Genomic DNA, 18,765 nt, shown 5'->3' with positions numbered 1-18,765 from the left:
CATACATACATACATACATACATACATACATACAATAGGCTGACCTCCCCAATAGATTAATCCACTTGGTAAAAAATTCGTCAATAAATCTCTATTGGGCGAACAATGGGTCGCTTAAGAGTGTGTGAGTGTAACGAATATTGTCAACCGAACCTTTACTGGCAGGGGGGGAGGAGAGAGAGAGAGAGAGAGAGAGAGAGAGAGAGAGAGAGAGAGAGAGAGAGAGAGAGAGAGAGTTTCAGCTAAATTGTATTGGGAGAGAAATGGAGAGCCGGAAATAGAGAGAGAGACAGGGAAACAGAAAGAGAGAAAGAGAGATGTAGAGATTTTCGGCTGAATCTTGTACTGGGAGAGAGAGAGAGATAGAGAGATTGTCAACTGAGCCCCGATCGATGTACTGAGAGAGAGAGAGAGAGAGAGAGAGAGAGAGAGAGAGAGAGAGAGAGAGAGAGAGACTCAATTAAAGGAGGAATTACACATCGAGATGATTGAATTCTGTTTACAGATGGGTTGTGTGTGTGTGGAGAGAGAGAGAGAGAGAGAGAGAGAGAGAGAGAGAGAGAGAGAGAGAGAGAGAGAGAGATTCACCCAATACTTCTCCCAGTGGCTTGTAGATAGAAGGCGACAGAGACAGATCTCACGGCATCTGTCTCTGTGCCGAGGTTTTACCTGGTCCAGAGGAGGAGGGGGGGGTAGGGGGAGGGGGAGGGGGAGGAGTAGGAGATGGAGGTGGATGAAGAAGGGAAGGAATGACAGGACAGGGAAGATAAGAAGGACGAAGAAAGAAGAATAACAACAACAACAACAAACACAACAACAAAACAAAACAAAAAAGATTAAAGGAAAACAAAACATCAGGTAAAAAAAATAACTTAATAAATCCGTATGTCGAGTAACTGAAAAAAAATACCTAAACGAATTCTATTTCTCCATTGAATTCCTTAATGTAATTGGAGATGCGTTCCTAAGGATAGAATATTTGGTCTGCTTAAAGAAAATATTCATACGTCCTGAAGATTGGACACCCTAGCTTATTTTACCTGAAGATTGGGCACCCTAGCTTATTTTACCTGAAGATTGGATACCCAGGCTTATTTCACCTGATGATTGGATACCCAGGCTTATTTCACCTGATGATTGGATACCCTATTTTATTTCACCTGAAGATTGGGCGCCCTAGCTTATTTTACCTGAACATTGGATATCTTAATTATCTAGTTAAATTGGTTAATCTTCAGGTGAAATAAGTTAGGGTAGGTTAATTCTCAGGTGAAACCCAAGACATTTAATTTCACGCCTGAAGTAATTACCTGTCTCTCTCACTACCACCTACCACTATCACCACCATCACCACCACCATTATCACCAAAGGCACCATTACCACCACTAACACCACCAGCATCACTACCACCACCTACACCACCATCATCAATTACACCAACACCACCAACACTACAACTACCACTATCACCACCAACAACACCACCACCTACCACTATCACCACCATCATCACCAGCACTTAATGATCTCCCCCCCACACATAATGAACGGGATTACTGAGGCGAAAATCTTAACACATAGACGAGTTACTGAGTCTTAACCAGGGGAGGAGCGGAGGGTGAGGGGGAACTCACAGATAAAACAAACATGAAAAACACACACATGAAACACACAGATGAAACACACGCACAAATAAAACACACATGAAAAACACGCACAGATGAAACACACACACACACACAGATAAAACACACACACACACACAGACACAGACAAAACGCAGAGCTCCTCAACGTGTATGAGAAGCACGTGAGGACAAAAGATTTTACTTCACTTAATTAATTTTTTTTTGCCTGAGCTAAAATTTGGATTATGTAGAGATTAATTAATTAACTTTATTTCACCTGATGATTAAACACTTTAATGCTAGAAGTTATTGAATGAATACATCAAACTTACATATGTTTGTGTGTATGAGTGAATGCAAGTATGTATGGTTATAGGTGGATACAAATGTGTGTGTATGTCTGTAGAGAAGAGAGAAGAGAGAGAGAGAGGACGGGGGTAGGCAGGACATGCTATCAACATCCTTTCGCAATAATCGTATATACTTCCTAAACTTTCCACCCAACTACCTTCCTTCCTTCTCTCCCTCCTCCTTCTCCCTCCTCCTTCTCTCCCTCCCTCCTCCCTCACTCCTTCCTTCCTCCCTCCCCCCCACCTCCTCCCACTCCGATAACATAAGTTTGAATAAAGGGTTCAGCATTAATTCCTCCTCGTCAAAACTCATAATAAGAGTGGGGAAATATTGACCAGAAGTTTAAATAATGGTTAAGGTGAAGCGCTTCATCCATGGGGCCCCGGGGGTTAGTTGGTGTCAAAAGGCACAGTCTCCCCTCAGAAAGAAAATATTATGAGATATGAAATAAGAAAATGGGATGTGTGTGTGTTTTAGTAGTAGTTACCTGTGAAGATGTTAGTGAAGGAATGACGTGGTTATTATTATAATTATTATTATTATTATTATTATTATTATTATTATTATTATTATTATTATTATTATTATTATTATCATTATTATTATTATTATTATTATCACCACCACCACCCTCACCATCACCACCACCACCACCCTCCCACCACCACTACCACCACCATCACCACCACCACCACCACCACCTTCACCACCACCACCACCACCACCTTCACCACCACCACCACCCACCACCACCCCTCACCACCTTCACCACCACCCTCACCACCACCACCACCACCACCCCTCACCACCACCCTCCCACCACCACCACCACCCTCACCACCACCTTCACCACCACCCTCCACCCACCACCACCACCACCACCACCCTCACCACCACCCACCACCACCCTCACCACCACCACCACTCACCACCCTCCACCACCACCACCACCCTCACCACCACCACCACCCTCACCACCACCACCACCACCATCACCACCACCCTCACCACCACCACCACCCTCACCACCACCACCCTCCACCACCACCACCACCCTCCACCACCACCACCACCACTCTCCACCACCACCCGCCCTCCCACCACCCTCCACCCCACCACCACCCCCTCACCACCACCACCCCACCCTCACCACCACCACCCACCACCCCTCACCACCACCACCCTCACCACCACCACCACCACCCTCACCACCACCACCACCACCCCTCACCACCACCACCACCACCCCTCCCCACCACCACCACCACCACCCCTCACCACCCCCACCACCACCCTCCCCAACCACCACCACCACCACCACCACCACCACCCTCACCACCACCACCACCCCTCACCCACCACCACCACCACCCTCCCCACCACCACCACCACCCTCACCACCACCCTCACCCACCCTCACCATCACCACCACCACCAACCCTCACCACCACCACCACCCCTCCACCCACCACCCTCACCCACCACCACCACCACCCTCACCACCACCACCACCACCCTCACCACCACCACCACCCTCACCACCACCACCACCACCCCCACCACCACCACCCTCCCCACCACCACCCTCACCACCACCACCACCACCACCACCACCCACCCCTCACCCACCCCTCACCACCACCATCACCACCACCACCACCACCTTCACCACCACCCTCCCCACCACCACCACACCACCTCACCTCCTCCCACCATCCTCCACGGCGTCAAAACAAGTAACACCCTTAATAATATAGTGTCAGGCCTGCAACATTACACCTTATGGTCAACACAAACACCCTAATTTGGCAGTTCGGACGTCGCCTTGGTATGATAACGTTAAAAAAGAGAGAGAGAGAGAGAGAGAGAGAGAGTTGACCATCTGGACTACTAGAGACTCTCAGGTGACAAATGGTCGTAACCAACATAGCTTGACTAATGCAATACAACCAGTGAAGCTCGGCTCTTAATACATATATACAGTTCACGCTGTGCCTGTCTGTCTGTCTGTCTGTCGTGTGTGTGTGTGTGTGTGTGTGTACATATACCCACACATGTATACACACACGCAGGCCAACTTTGCGCTCCCTTCATATTATCACCATCTCCGTGCTACCTCTCTCTCTCTCCTTCACTACAATGTATTTCATCGTCTTAATGTTATTGTTATCACCTGTTTTTCCTTAGTCCCCTTTGTTGCTCTTCCTCATGTTAATTACCTTCCTTTGCCATCTTTTACCTGTGCTATTATCATTTCTCTCTTTCTCCTTTTATCTGTTCTCTTTCTCTCCCTCTATAATTTCTCTCTTCCTTCCCTTTTATCAATGTATTATTATTATCCTCTTTATTCCCATTTTCATTTCACGTTGTTACTCCTCTTTTCTTCCTTCTGTAATTCTTAGTCTTTTATTGCTCTTCTCTGTTATTACGCCTCTTCCTGTCTTTATTGCCTCCCTGTTTTATTATCGCGGCTTTTAATTTCCTGGGTTTTTATTGGCTGTTGGGGTAATTGTTTCCATTATTCTCTGTTCTCTGTTTTATTGTGTTTTTCCTGCGTATTTCTCTTTGCTGTTGTTGTTGTTTTAGTGTTATTATTACTGTTGTTATTTTCTCACTTATTCTCAAAGGGGTAAATCACCGTCCTCAAAGAATTAAATCATCGTCCAGAAGTGCTTGAGGAACATCCGAGATTGATATCGTCCCTCAAAACAAGTATCCGACACCAGTATCGTCCCTCAAAACAAGCATCCGACACCCGTATCGTCCCTCAAAACAAGCATCCGACACCCGTATCGTCCCTCAAAACAAGTATCCGACACCCGTATCGTCCCTCAAAACATGTATCCGACAACCCGTATCGTCCCTCAAAACAAGCATCCGACACCCGTATCGTCCCTCAAAACAAGCATCCGACACCCGTATCGTCCCTCAAAACAAGTATCCGACACCCGTATCGTCATTAAAAACCACCTTACCTATACTTCGCCAAGAGATACTGGGTGCCTCTCAAGAATCATCCGAGACTGATATCGTCACTCGAATCATCCGAGACTGATATCGCCACTAGAATCATCCGAGACTGATATCGTCACTAGAATCATCCGAGACTGATATCGTCACTAGAATCATCCAAGACTGATACCGCCACTAGAATCATCCGAGACTGATATCGTCACTAGAATCATCCGAGACTGATATCGTCACTAGAATCATCCGAGACTGATACCGCCACTAGAATCATCCGAGAGTGATATCGCCACTAAAACAAGCATCGTACCTAGACTTTAAGCAAGAGGATACAGGGCGCCTTGGAGAGCAAACGTCCGAGACTGGTATCGTCTTTTACGAGCCATAAACACGCAACCCTTGTTCCCGTCCAGGCGATAAGCGAGGCCCTAATGGAGATAAACCAGGGTTTTATTTCACCTTTCCTGGGGTTTAATGTGTGTATCTCATGAACACGTGTTACCTGTGTTGGATGTGAGGTGTTTTTAAAGACACTCTGCATGTTCAAGTGCTCGGTGTAAAGTGGGTTTTTTTAAAGGCGACCCATGATGATTTTGTGTTTTGTTGTGTTTACGGGTGTTTTAAGGTGATCGTTTTATGCTTTATGCGTGTTTTAAAGTCGTCGTTTGTGTTTTATGGGTGTTTGAAAGTGGTATTAATGTTTTTTTTGTATATAGGTGTTTTAAGTGGTCATTTGAGTGTTTATGGGTGTTTTAAGTGCTCCTTTGTGTGTTTATGGGTGTTTTAAGTGGTCATTTGTGTGATTATTTAAGTGGTCGTTTATGTTATGGGTGTTTTAAGTGTTCGTTTGTGTTTATGGGTGTTTTAAGTGGTCGTTTATGTGTTTATGGATGTTTTCAGTAGCCTTTAGGTTTTTGTGCTATGGATGTTTTAAGTGGTCATTTGTGTGTTTACGGGTGTTTTAAATTGGTCATTTGTGTGCTTATGGGTGTTTTAAAGTAGTATATAGGGTTTTTTTTGTTAATGTGTTAATGAATTTTTTCTGTTTAAGTGGGCCTGATGTTTAAGTAGTTATGATGTTTAAGTGGGCGTGATGTTTAAGTGGTCGTGATGTTTAAGTGATCGTGATGCTTAAGTGGTCGTGATGTTTAAGTGGTCGTGATGTTTAAGTGGTCGTGATGTTTAAGTGGTCGTGATGTTTAAGTGGTCGTAATGTTTTGTGGTCGTGATATTTAAGTGATCGTAATGTTTAAGTGGTCGTAATGTTTAAGTGGTCGTAATATATAAGTGGTCGTAATGTTTAAGTGGTCGTAATGTTTAAGTGGTCGTAATGTTTAAGTGGTCGTAATGTTTAAGTGGTCGTAATGTTTAAGTTACTTGTATATTATTTGTAAATCAAGAGACCCATTCCCCAATTATGTAACTGTATATTTTCACCCTTCCGGCGCCATGCTCTTTCAATAAACCGTTAATTATTATTATTATTATTAGACCATCACGGCACAACATAACCCACCTCATACTTGGCCTCATCACGGCACAACATGACCCACCTCATACTTGGCCTCATCACGGCACAACATGACCCACCTCATACTTGGCCTCATCACGGCACAACATGACCCACCTCATACTTGGCCTCATCACAAGCACAGCAGTCGTAGATGACCTCTGGCTGCATATCATCACTCTCCTGGACCTCCTCACAGAGTTCCTTCGTCAGCTCTCCGTCATCCATGTACCAGACGTCTCTGTTCTCCACCACCGTCGCCCTGCCGAGTGGGAGAAGAATGGGAATGAGTAGGAGTGACTGGGAATTGGTGGGAGTCAGAAGAAGTGAGGGTGAAAGAAGGTAAGACATGGTGGGGGGGGTGGAAAGTGAGGGGTGAGTGGGGAGTGGGTGCGGGTGTGTTGGGGTGGGTGGATGTAGTGTGAGTATAGTAAGTAGTGAGTGAGTGTGAGAGGGGTTGAGTGGGAGTGAATGAGAGTAAACATACACAAAGGGAAAATTTCCATTTCTAATAAGGGTTATCTCTCTCTCTCTCTCTCTCTCTCTCTCTCTCTCTCTCTCTCTCTCTCTCTCTAATAACAACATAGAGATATACATAGAAAAAAACGAGAGAGAGAGTCCTGAACTCTCTCAAATTGGTGTACCAAACACAATTTGGTAGTCTGCTCTTCTATTGGCCCGCGAAAAACCCGTGTGTGTGTGTGTGTGTGTGTGTGTGTAAGAGAAGGAGAGAGGTTTATTTTTTGCCGTATAAGATATATACTCTCTCTCTCTCTCTCTCAAACAATAGACGAGGGTGACAACATCTTCAAGTCCTTCAAAACATCAACAGGTAACTTAATTATTATACACATTAATTTATATATACGTACAGAACATATATATATACCTTTGTAAACCTCTTTATATAGCTGGGGTTAAAACCTACTATATAAACCAATTTAAAATTTGTGGGTTGTGCGTGTCCAGCTCAATGAATGTCTTTCTTGACTGGTTGACTGAGATTTGTGAGTGACTGTTTGACTGTTACGTTGGTGAGAATGTTTTTGTTTTTTCCACTTGCGTTAGCTCTTCTTGCGTTGCTTGCTGTATGGCTATTGTTATTATTATTATTACTGTTGTTGTTGTTGTTTGTGTTTTGTTGTTGTTTTGTTGTTATTGTTTTTGTTTTGTTATTGTGTTTTGTTTTGTTGATGTTTTTTTTGCTTTTTGTTTTGTTGTGTTGTTTTTGTTGTTTTTGTTTTGTTGTTGTTTTGTTGTTGTTTTGGTGTTGTTGTTGTTGTTTGTTGTTGTTTTGCTGTTGTTGTTGTTGTTGTTGTTGTTGCCTCTCCCATCCCTTTCACCTTCCACACACCTCCTCTCACTTTCTCCAAGTTTCCTCTCTCCTCCTACTCAGCCCTCTCAACTCCTCCACTTCCCTCTCATCTCCCTCACCTTCCTCTCACCCCTCTCTCACTTTGATCCAGGCCAGTGAATAGAGTACAGCAAGGTGTGTACATTTCAAATATAGAACGCTAGTGTACGAGAGAGGAGTTTCTTGTAGTCTGTGGTAACATGGAAGAAGATTTTGGAGTTTAAGAGAAAATAAAATAAATAAACTCTGACTTTTTTTTTTACTTGATCAATGAAGGAATAAACAACAGAGAAAGACAAACAGCCACAAACACCAACAGACACCAACAACTTTTGGTTTAAGGTTAAGGTTCACCTCTTAATGATAATCTCCCTTTTCTCTTATTCTCCCTTATTCTCACCTTTTCTTTCCTCCCTGTCTTTCCCCTGTCTCTTTCTCTACCTTCCAGTCAAAAAAAATCCCTCCTTCCTTCACTCTCCCTTCCTCTCTCTCATTTTTCTCTACCTTATAGTTCAAAAATACCTCTCTCTCTCTCTCTCTCTCTCTCTCTCTCTCTTCATTGCTTCCCAGTTCAGTTTAAAAAATATCCCCCTCCTTCACTCTCCCTTCCTCTCTCTCTTTTTTTGTCTCTCTTTTTCTTATTCCCTTCCCTTATCACCCTTTCCCCATACCCTTTCCTTTCTTCTCCTTCCTTCCCTCTCCTCCACACACCTCTCCCACAAGATCCTGGCTGGAATATGTTTAGACTTTGTTTGTCTTTTGGTCATGTTGGGGTAGACAGACAGACAGACAGACAGACAGACAGACAGACAGACAGGCAGACAGACAGATAGCAGAAACAGACAGACAGACAGATAGCAGAGACAGACAGCAGACAGAGAGAGACAGACAGACAGGGACAGACAGATAGACAGACAAAGCAGACAGAGACAGACAGATACAGAGAGACAAAGACAGTAAGATAGCACAGAGAGAGACGGATAACTAGACAGAAGGACACTGTAGATAGATAGCACAGACAGAAAGACAGAAATTAGAAAGTTAGAATGACAGATCGACAAACAGATGGACAGTAGAGAGAGAAATGTTGTTGTTTTTGTTTTTTGTTGTGTTTCGTTGTTGTTCTTGTTGTTATTATTGCTGTTATTATTGCTGTTATTATTGTTGTTATTATTGTTGTTACTGTTCCTGTGTTTGTTGTTTCTGCTTTTGTTCTTGTTGTTATTGCTACTGTTGTTTTATATAATTCAATTTACGCATTACTTTACTCACAAACAAATATTAGTGAAAATGCGCGAAATATAATCCAAGCAGTGCGGTACGACAACGTTTCCGCGGCCGTCATCTGCCACCTAACCTCTCCATCATGAGGCGCAAGATAGAGCTTCCCCACACGCTTCCTACATCACATGATTGGATAAATGTTGGTTTACTCACTTGCTTGTTCTTCCATTTCAACCTCTTTCGCCTACCCACCACCCCCACTACGACCATCACTACCACCACTACCACCACTTAAGCAGAGTGCATTCTTACGTCTGGCAGCGCGACGCCAATGTTTTTATTTTCTCAGCAAAGTTTACAGTTAGTGTTTCTTTTTACATACGTTTTCTTCCTCTTACGAGTTGCCAAACAGTGAACAGGAGATCGTAAATGGTTGTAAATTTAGCAAAAACAAATGGAAAAGAAATTATGTCAGTGTAAATGCCAAGAGCCGCGAAATGAAACGCAGAATAAGCGGAAGACAGAAAGAATAAATAATGGAAGAGAGAAAATTGAAAAACTTGAGGACTTCCAGGAATATAAAGTTTTCGTTCGGAGTTAGAGCAAGTTATTGTTTTACTTTGATCTCTCCATGGTTTATTGCATTAACCCCCTGGGCACGATGATTTAACCCCTGAGTGCGATGACTTAACCCCTATTATTATTAGTATTATAATTATAATTATTATTGTTGTTATTATCGTTGTTGTTGTTGTTGTATTTGTTGTTGTTGTTGCTGCTGTCTGGTATCTCCATTGCAAAATAACGCGCGAAATATAATCCAAGCAGTGCGGTACGACAACGTTTCCGCGGCCGTCATCTGCCACCTAACCTCTCCATCATGAGGCGCAAGATAGAGCTTCCCCACACGCTTCCTACATCACATGATTGGATAAATGTTGGTTTACTCCCTTGTTTGTTCTTCCATTTCAACCTCCTTCGCCTCCCCACCGCCCCCACTACGACCATCACTACCACCACTACCACCACTTAAGCAGAGTGCATTCTTACGTCTGGCAGCGCGACGCCAATGTTTTTATTTTCCCAGCAAAGTTTACAGTTAGTGTTTTTTTTCTATTTTCTTCCTCGTGTCTTGCCAAACAGTGAATGGAAGATCTTAAATAACGGAAAATTTAACGAGAGAAAGTGGGAAAGAAAATAAGTCAACTGAAAGACAGAAAAATAAATACAGAAGGACGAAAGAAATGAAAACTATTTAGACTGGGAAAAAATGATGAGTTTTTGTTTTGAAGTTTAAGAGGAAATAAATTTTTAGAAAGGTTTTTTATGGCTTGTGTTATTTAAGGTGAAATTGTAGTTTGGAAATTTCTTCTTTTATGCCGAAATAAGTTTATAAAGAGAATTCTAAATTGATGAGGTATTTTTTGTTCAGCTTTCTCTCTCTCTCTCTCTCTCTCTCTCTCTCTCTCCTCACATAATCCAACACACACACACACACACACACACATTTTATACGCATACTGTAACCCTACCCACTATCTATCTATCTATCTATCTATCTATCTATCTATCTATCCATCTATCTATCTATCTATCTATCTATGTATCTATCTCTTAAGCACAAACACCCGACACACGAACTGACCAATCAGCAACGAGAACCTTCCACAATAGGGAACAACTGAACCAGACTGGCCGTGAATATCACATCAGGCCATGAATCAACCTATCACGAGCGACAATTAATCGACCAATTAGAGATGCGGAATTCTATCATAGCCCCTGTAAACTGGCCAATGACGATCCACGCTAGGTTACCAATGTGTGGAGTTTTTTATTATTATTATTTTGTATATAACTGAAACACGTAAGTTGAATTCTAATGCAAATGTGAACGTATTTTATTTGTGTTTACTCTTTTCTTTATTTAGACGAATAGGGTTTTTATGGCAGTTTAGATAAGAGGGGAAAATTACAGCATATAATTTTTTTGCTATCTAGTAAATTAATCGATTTGCCAACTAGTAAATATTGAATCGATTTTGTTGTAAGATTTATACCAGTGAGTAATATTCGATAATATAATTTTTCTCCCTTCATATTATATATCAGTCAGTATTTTTTCTGCCTGATTAGACATAATTCAGGAGTCGTATTATGAAGGGATTACGTAGTCATTATTACTGATGAATGATAGAGATGAATATTTGAATAAACTATTTTACTTTTGTATTGGTGTCTATGTAATAGATTAAACTCTGGGTTTCAAGCGATATACCAAATGATATCTATGGAAATTGACTTTTATTAGATAAAATACGACCCGGGTGACTTTTGAAATTGAAATTGTTTTGGGTTAGGTTAGGTTAGGTTAGGTTGGGTTAGTCCCCGTCTAACAGACAGTAATACTTACATAAATGTGGACTACATATATTACGTTTATATAATTACATCACCCAAGGTATTTAAACTATGACCACGTGTTTAGTATATATTTCTCTCTAATATTGAAGTAAGTGATGCATGTTAATTAATCTTCTTGCCTGTCAAATGACCTCTGACCTCTAGCCTTCTGCCCTGGTTAGGTCAGCAGTAATTACCCGGCCGCTGGCCAATACCTTGCTCCTCCTACGGTCAGTCCTACTCAGTCTCTCAAGAACCACACGTAAGCTTCATTAACGCTCACAGGTCATAGTGTAAATTACAGTGATATTATAACTATTTGTGCAATAGTTTATTTTCTTAATAAATGGAGTAAAGATCATTCAAGGTTTGAAAACTTGACCCATAAACATTAATTATGTTACTTCTATGGAACCTTTAATACTGACAGGATCGTCATCAGTGATTACAGTGATCATTGATCAATACTTACCAACATTCCCCATTTTGCACATATCTACCTTTCTCAGAGACTCAGATTTACTTCCCTTGTTCAGCGTACAAGTTCAAAGGTTTCGTTTTTATTATAAGTGAATTCATACATTTTATCACCCATGGTATAGTTATGTGGCATCACTGTACCAATCTCTGGACGTCTTAACAACCCCTGTTTACAGCTACGCTCAACCAATCATGGATGAGCAAGTTGATGCTCCAACCAATAGGAAAACAGTGAATTAATCCGTTTGGCCAATGAGGAAGGAATAGAATGTTTATAACAATAGGATGATATCGAGTTACACACACACACCCACACACACACACATGCAATCACAGACAGTCAGACAGTCCAATACACACTAAAAGTCAAAGAAAGAAAACAACATACAAACACATCAGGCAATAGTCCCCTCTCATACGGTCCAGAATTGCTCGCTGAAACACACACAAAAAAAAAAGAGAGAGAAAAAGAAAAAGTTAGCAACAGGTCTTTCGCCAAACCACACGAGCGGATTTTTAGTAAAGTCTTTTTGGGGAGAAATTGGAAAAAAAAAAGTTTTTTTTTCTTCAAATTTTCATGATGAGTCATTGAGTGGGATGATTATTATGGAAATGAGTATTGCCTGTGTGTCTGTCCGTCTGTCCGTCTGTACTCTCTCTCTCTCTCTCTCTCTCTCTCTCTCATCATCATCATTAACTAACGTGTCCTCCTCCCCCATCTTACCACACAGAAAAGTCAGCACCTGAGCTTAATTACACAGTTACCTGTTTTGTGATTACTTGAGTCTTAATTGCTCGTTAAGGAGGAGGTAAAAGGTAGGATGCAAGAAGTGGTTTTATGTGAGAGAACCTTGTTAATGAACGCGGTAGGTTAGGTTAGGTTAGGCTAGGTTGGTATAGAACGCGGAATATTAGGTTAGGTTAGGTTGGTATTTGCTCATAAATGCGAAAGCATTTATCGCGGTGAATGTGACCTCTTTGAGTACGGGGAGTTGAATGGCTTGAGTACGATAGTTTGATGCCTTGAGTGTGATTGTTTAGTGATTTGAGTACGATGATTTAATAATTATGTATGTATGTATGTATGTATGTATGTATGTATGTATGTATGTATGTATGTATGTATGAATGTATCTATGTATGCATGCAACCTGTGGTGTAATGGTCAGGATTCTTGCCTCGCAAGAGAGTGGACCCGAGTTCGATCCCCGGGCAGGGTGAAACTATGGGCAAGTTTCTTAACGCCATTTGCCTCTGTCTACCCAGCAGTAATTGGGGACCTGGATGTTAATCGATTTGCGGATCATGTTCCGGGGTAATGGATAGCCAGTGCGGTTGGCGAGTTATCCGGTCTTCTCGGACTATTCCTTGACACTGGGTCATGCAGCTCGTTAATTCAGGGCGTGGTTGTTGTGTTGGCGACAGCTGCTACACCTTAAACACGAGGGGAAAGTTTTAAATTGGATAAAATCATGGCTCACCGATAGAACACAGAGGGTCAGCGTAGATGGTCTTAAATCTGAGTGGGGCTGTGTAACCAGTGGGGGTTCCCCAGGGGTCAGTATTGGACCCACTCTTGTACATAATCTACATAAACGATCTAGATACTGGGATCAGCAGTGACATAAGCAAGTTTACGGATGACACCAAAATAGGGCGGCAGATTAATTCAAGGCAGGATGCAAATGCACTACAGGAGGATTTAAATAAACTGCAGGAGTGGTCAGAAAAATGGCAAATGAAATTCAACACCAGCAAGTGCAGCGTACTTAATATTGGAAGAACACATACTGTCAATGTATACAGCCTCAACAACATCAACCTAGAGAAGTCGACTTGTGAAAGAGACTTAGGGGTACTTGTAAGCCCGGACCTACGGCCTAGAAAACAGTGCGTTGATGTTCGAAATAAGGCAAACAGAGTATTAGGTTTTATATCTAGAAGTGTAAGTAATAAGAGTGCAGAGGTCTTATTGCAACTATATCTTGCGCTAGTCAGGTCTCACCTCGATTATGCTGTTCGGTTCTGGTGCCCTTATTATAGAATGGATATCAATTCAATGGAGTCGGTGCAGCGAAGAATGACGAAAATGATTCCGGGACTTAGAAACCTTCCATATCAAGATTGGTTAAAGAAACTAAACTTGCATTCCCTAGAAAGACGAAGAGTGCGGGGAGATATGATAGAAATATTTAAGTGGGTGAAAGGAATCAATAAAGGAGATATAGATAAAGTTCTTATAATATCCGAGCAGGATAGGACTCGCAGCAACGGATTTAAGTTAGATAAGTTTAGGTTTAGGACGGAGATAGGAAGGAAATGGTTCACAAATAGGGTGGTGGACGAGTGGAACAAGCTTAGTAACCAGGAGCGAACTCGTAACAATGGTTTTAAATTAGACAAATTTAGATTTAGGCGCAAAAATAGGTAAACACTGGTTTGGAAATGAGTGGAACAAGTTACCAAATATCATCATTAACTCGAATACGCTGGATAGCTTCAAACATAGGTCGGATGCTTATTTGAGCAATAGGGGTTGGGTGTAAATGGGACTGCCCAGTATGGGCCAATAGGCCCGCTGCAGTTTCCTCCATTCTTATGTTCTTATGTACTTTGTAGTAAAAGCTGGAACGCTGGAAAAATTCATAAGGAGGCTAGATAGATTCATGGATGATAGAGAGTGGTAGTAACTCTCGACAGGAGCTGCCATGCACAGGCCAACAGGCCTATTGCAGACTCCTTATTTTCTTATGTTTTTATGTATAAGGTTAGTGTGACCTGACTTGACCTTAATCTGGAAGAGTCAGGTAACATGACCTCAGGTAAGCAACAGGTTGACTGAGGTGACAATCTTGCCTTTGTTAGTCTGAGGATTATATGTCGCATTGGAGTGTTGACTATCTGTCTGTCTGTGTCTGTCTGTCTGTGTCTGCCTGTCTGTCTGGTCTGGCCTGGTCTCTCTCTGTCTCTCTCATTTCCTATCTCCCATCTTCAAAGAGAGAGAGAAAATGAGAAATAAAAGACAGAGACAAATAAAAGAGAAAGAGACAGACAGGCACACAAATACACAGACACACAGACAGGCAGAAAATGCGAGCGAGAGAGAGAGAGAGAGAGAGAGAGAGAGAGAGAGAGAGACCCAATTAAAAAGAGATCCAATCATAACATAACAAGAGAAAGGCGAGAAAGACATATTTATGACATGACTAAGACGTGTTCACTATAGCGTTAAGTGTTGAGCGGCTGTTGATAAGGCACGTAGACGGCCCTTAAGTGGCCAGCCCCTCTTCTAGGTCAGGGTAGGGTAGGGTAGGGTTGGGTAGGGTTAGGTAGAGAGTAGGGTTAGGGTTAGGTTGGGTAGGAGTAGGGTAGTGGGTATGGTTGGGTTGGGTAGGGTAGGGTTGGGTAGGATAGGGTTGGGTAGGGTTAGGTTAGGGAGGGTAGAGTAGGTTAGGTTAAGTAAGATTTCTGTCGGATATTAGGAGGAGGAGAGGAGGTGGGTAAGAGAGAAAGGTGGTGGTCTCTCTACCACTCACCCCTCACCCACCTCTCATCCTACCCCCAACCTCCCTATACTTGACTCCTTCCCCCTCTCACCTCCCCTCACCTCCTACTTGTCCCTCACCTCTCACCAGCTTCCTCCTCCACAGCAACAACAACGAAAATAAAAACAAAAAAAAAAACAAAAATGCTCTATCAAGGTTCGAACATTCCGTCATTCTTAAGGCTTCTTGCACTGTCACACTCTCTCAGTCTTCCCAAAACATGACACACTAAAGGAGGGGGGGGAGGGAGGGTGAAGAGGGGGGAGGAAGGGAAGGAAGTAAGAGGAGTAAAGGAAGGCAAGACGGATTGATGGAAATAGGAGGGAGTGAAGGAAGGGAAGGAGGAGGGAGGAAGGGAGAGAGAATGGAGGGATGGGAAGGGGTGGGAGAGGGGGAGGGGGAAGTGAACCCATTTTCTCTCTTATTATTCCCCCATTTAAATAATTATTTTTCCCTATTTTCATGGCTTATCAAATTGGATTCCAGTTAATCCAATTTTGTTTCTCCACGTGTCTATTTAACTTGTCAATTTTTTGTCCCATTTCCTCTTATCCCTATTTCAACCACCTATTTCGTCCTATTCTTATAACCTCCTACTTAAACCTGAATTATCCCTGTAATAAAAAATTGTAACCAGACCAATTTCAAACCCCCCCCCACATAATAGAAACACAATCAAGGACCAATTCCAGGTCTCTCTGTCCATATAATACGAACACCATTTACGTCCCAATTTCAACCCCAATTTCATATCCCCCTCAATCACTCCTTGCAATAGAGACTTCAATTACAAAGCAATATGTTCCAGAGAGAGTGTGTTATACAGAGGGGGGGAAGGAGATGAGGGTTAGGTTAGGTTAGGTTAGGTTAGGTTAGGTTGGGTTAGGTTAGGTTAGGACGTTTATTCCTCTGTCCTAGTGAGTTCTGATTAGGTAATTTGGGTCACCTGTAGATTCCCCCCCTCCCCCGGGTTATTGGACCTGAGGACATAGCAGGCTAATGAGTCTGTTGATAGTTTGGTTACTGATAGAAAAAAGAAGATTAGTTTTGATGTGTGGTGGTGGTGAGTGGTGATGGTGAGTGGTGGTCGTGGTAGGAGGGGGTGGTGGTAGTGGTGGTAGGGGGTGGTAGAGGGTGGTAGTGGTGATGGTGAGTGGTGGTAGGGGGTGATAGTGGTGATGGTGAGTGGTGGTAGTGGTGGTAGGTGGTGGTGGTAGTGGTGGTGGTTGGTGGGTGGTAGTGGTGGTAGTGGTGATGGTGGTGGTGGTGGTGGTGGTGGTGGTGGTGGTGGTGGTGGTAGAGTGGTGGTGGTGGTGGTGAGGTGGTGAGTGGTGGTGGGGGTGGTAGTGGTGAGTGGTAGTGGTGGTAGTGGTGGTGGAGTGGTGGTGGTGATGGTGGTGGTGGTGGTGGTGATGGGGGTGGTAGTGGTGGTGGTAGGTGGTGGTGGTAGTGGTGGTAGGGGTGGTAGCGGTGATGGTGAGTGGTGGTAGTGGTGGTGGTAGGGGATGGTAGTGGTAATGGTCTGTTTGTCTGTCTGTCTGACTGTCTGTCTGTAAAAAAAATTTGATAGAAGCAAAGAGACAGTCCGATAAATAGACAGACAGACAGACAGAGAGACAGAGAACTGACTCAGAAAGCGAAATAGAAAGAGACAAAAGTGAGGGAGATTGACTCAAGGGGGCAACAGTCTCTCCCTCATCTCTCACACAGACAACCAGACAGACAGACAGACAGACAGACAGACAAAGATATCAGTCACTTACAACTTCTCATCATTTCATCAATAAAACTAATCATTAAAATCTTCCCCTTCAATCTTAACTAATTACTAATTCATTTATTCATCTACCTGTAAAATTAATTCATTACCAGCTTACCTGTGTGTATATGTGTGTGTGTGTATGTGCATGAGATGAACCACACACACACACACACACACACACACACACACACACACACACACACACACTATTATTTTTGTCTATATATAAAGTTCTATATTTTTAATTATCTATCATTGAATTTTCAGATTAATTAAGTGACCCGGAAAAAAAGACGCCGCTCCTAGATCCGGGTTATATAAGGAAATGCCTTCTCCACTGTCGATAGTATAACCTGGATATCTCTGTAATGATAACGTGACCCGGAAGCCAAAGTAAGGGTTATGTATGCGGGAATGAACGCCTCCAAACTGGAAATAGTATTTTTTTTTAATATCAGAGCGAAATAAACTTCGTCTCGATATCACGACCTGGATATTCAGCTATTAAATCAGGGTTACGTACGACTCTCACTTCACCGAACCTCCCCTTCCTCTCTCTCCCTCCCTCCTTCCTTCCCTCTCCCTTCTCTCTCCTCCTTCTCTCCCTGGTGCTGATATCAAGACCCGGAAACAAGACACCCGCTATTAAATCAGGGTTTCGTACGGCTCTCACGTCCACGAACCCTCCCTCCCCCCTTCCTTCCCTATTCCTCCCTCCCTCTCCTTCCCAGCTGCCGATATCACGACCCGGAAACAAGACACCCGCTATTAAATCCGGGTTGAGAGCTGTCACGGGCACCCAATTCCGTCCCTATTATCTCACTCCAAATCAGTTCAAAACCAATTTACTGGGGAGCTTTGTCGTTAATTACTGAGAGAGAGAGAGAGAGAGAGAGGTGGTCGTATCCCTCAAGACACAGGCGATAAGAAACTACATCACCCAAGTATATTTTTACCAGGCGTTCCCTCCTTCCTTTACCTTCCCCCTCCCTCACTCCCTCTCCCCTCCCTACCCTCTCGTCGCTCACTCCCTCCCTCCCTCCCTCCTTTCCTCCTTCACACTCTCCCTCCTTTCCTCCTTCCCACCGTCCCTTCCTCCGTCCTTCTCTCCTTCCTGTATCATTCCACCCCACCCACCGACATTCCCTCCTTCCCCCTCCCTCCTTCTTCCTCCCTCGCTCCTTCTCTCCTCCTTCCCTCCATCCTTCATCTGCAGCAGGTAATCGCATCGCCCTCTGAGGTGATGGACGTCTAAAATGTTATTTCTTCAAGACACGATGTAAGGCGCTCTCTCTCTCTCTCTCTCTCTCTCTCTCTCTCTCTCTCTCTCTCCCTCTCTCTCTCTCTCTCACGTAGACACACACACCAGATGGCATATGTAAACAAAGTACAGTATTCTGTGTGTGTGTGTGTGTGTGTTGTTGTTGTTGATGTATATAGTTTGTTCCGAAGACTAAGAATTAATTAACTTTACAGACGATAAAATATCTTGCTGTCGTCGTCAAGTTTGCAGGCTGGTGGGGGTGAGAGGGGAGAGGGGG

The 18,765-nt window shown here is 43.1% G+C and overlaps 1 protein-coding gene across 2 annotated transcripts in view; it reads right to left on the bottom strand.

Annotated features, from left to right (window-relative positions):
* The window catches only part of LOC121880081 (spondin-1-like), a 168,985-nt gene that overhangs the window by 24,341 nt on the left and 125,879 nt on the right, over positions 1 to 18,765 (bottom strand). For both annotated transcript variants that reach the window (XM_042387133.1, XM_042387141.1), the window contains exon 5: positions 6,574 to 6,718. In XM_042387133.1, coding sequence (XP_042243067.1) covers positions 6,574 to 6,718 — 145 coding nt within the window. The remainder of the gene's footprint in view (positions 1 to 6,573; positions 6,719 to 18,765) is intronic.

This window comes from Homarus americanus, unplaced genomic scaffold, assembly GCF_018991925.1.
Source record: "Homarus americanus isolate GMGI-L3 unplaced genomic scaffold, GMGI_Hamer_2.0 scaffold50564, whole genome shotgun sequence".
Lineage (NCBI taxonomy): Eukaryota > Metazoa > Arthropoda > Malacostraca > Decapoda > Nephropidae > Homarus > Homarus americanus.
The sequence above is the reverse complement of the archived record's forward strand: the minus strand, read 5'-3'. Positions and strand labels throughout refer to the sequence as shown.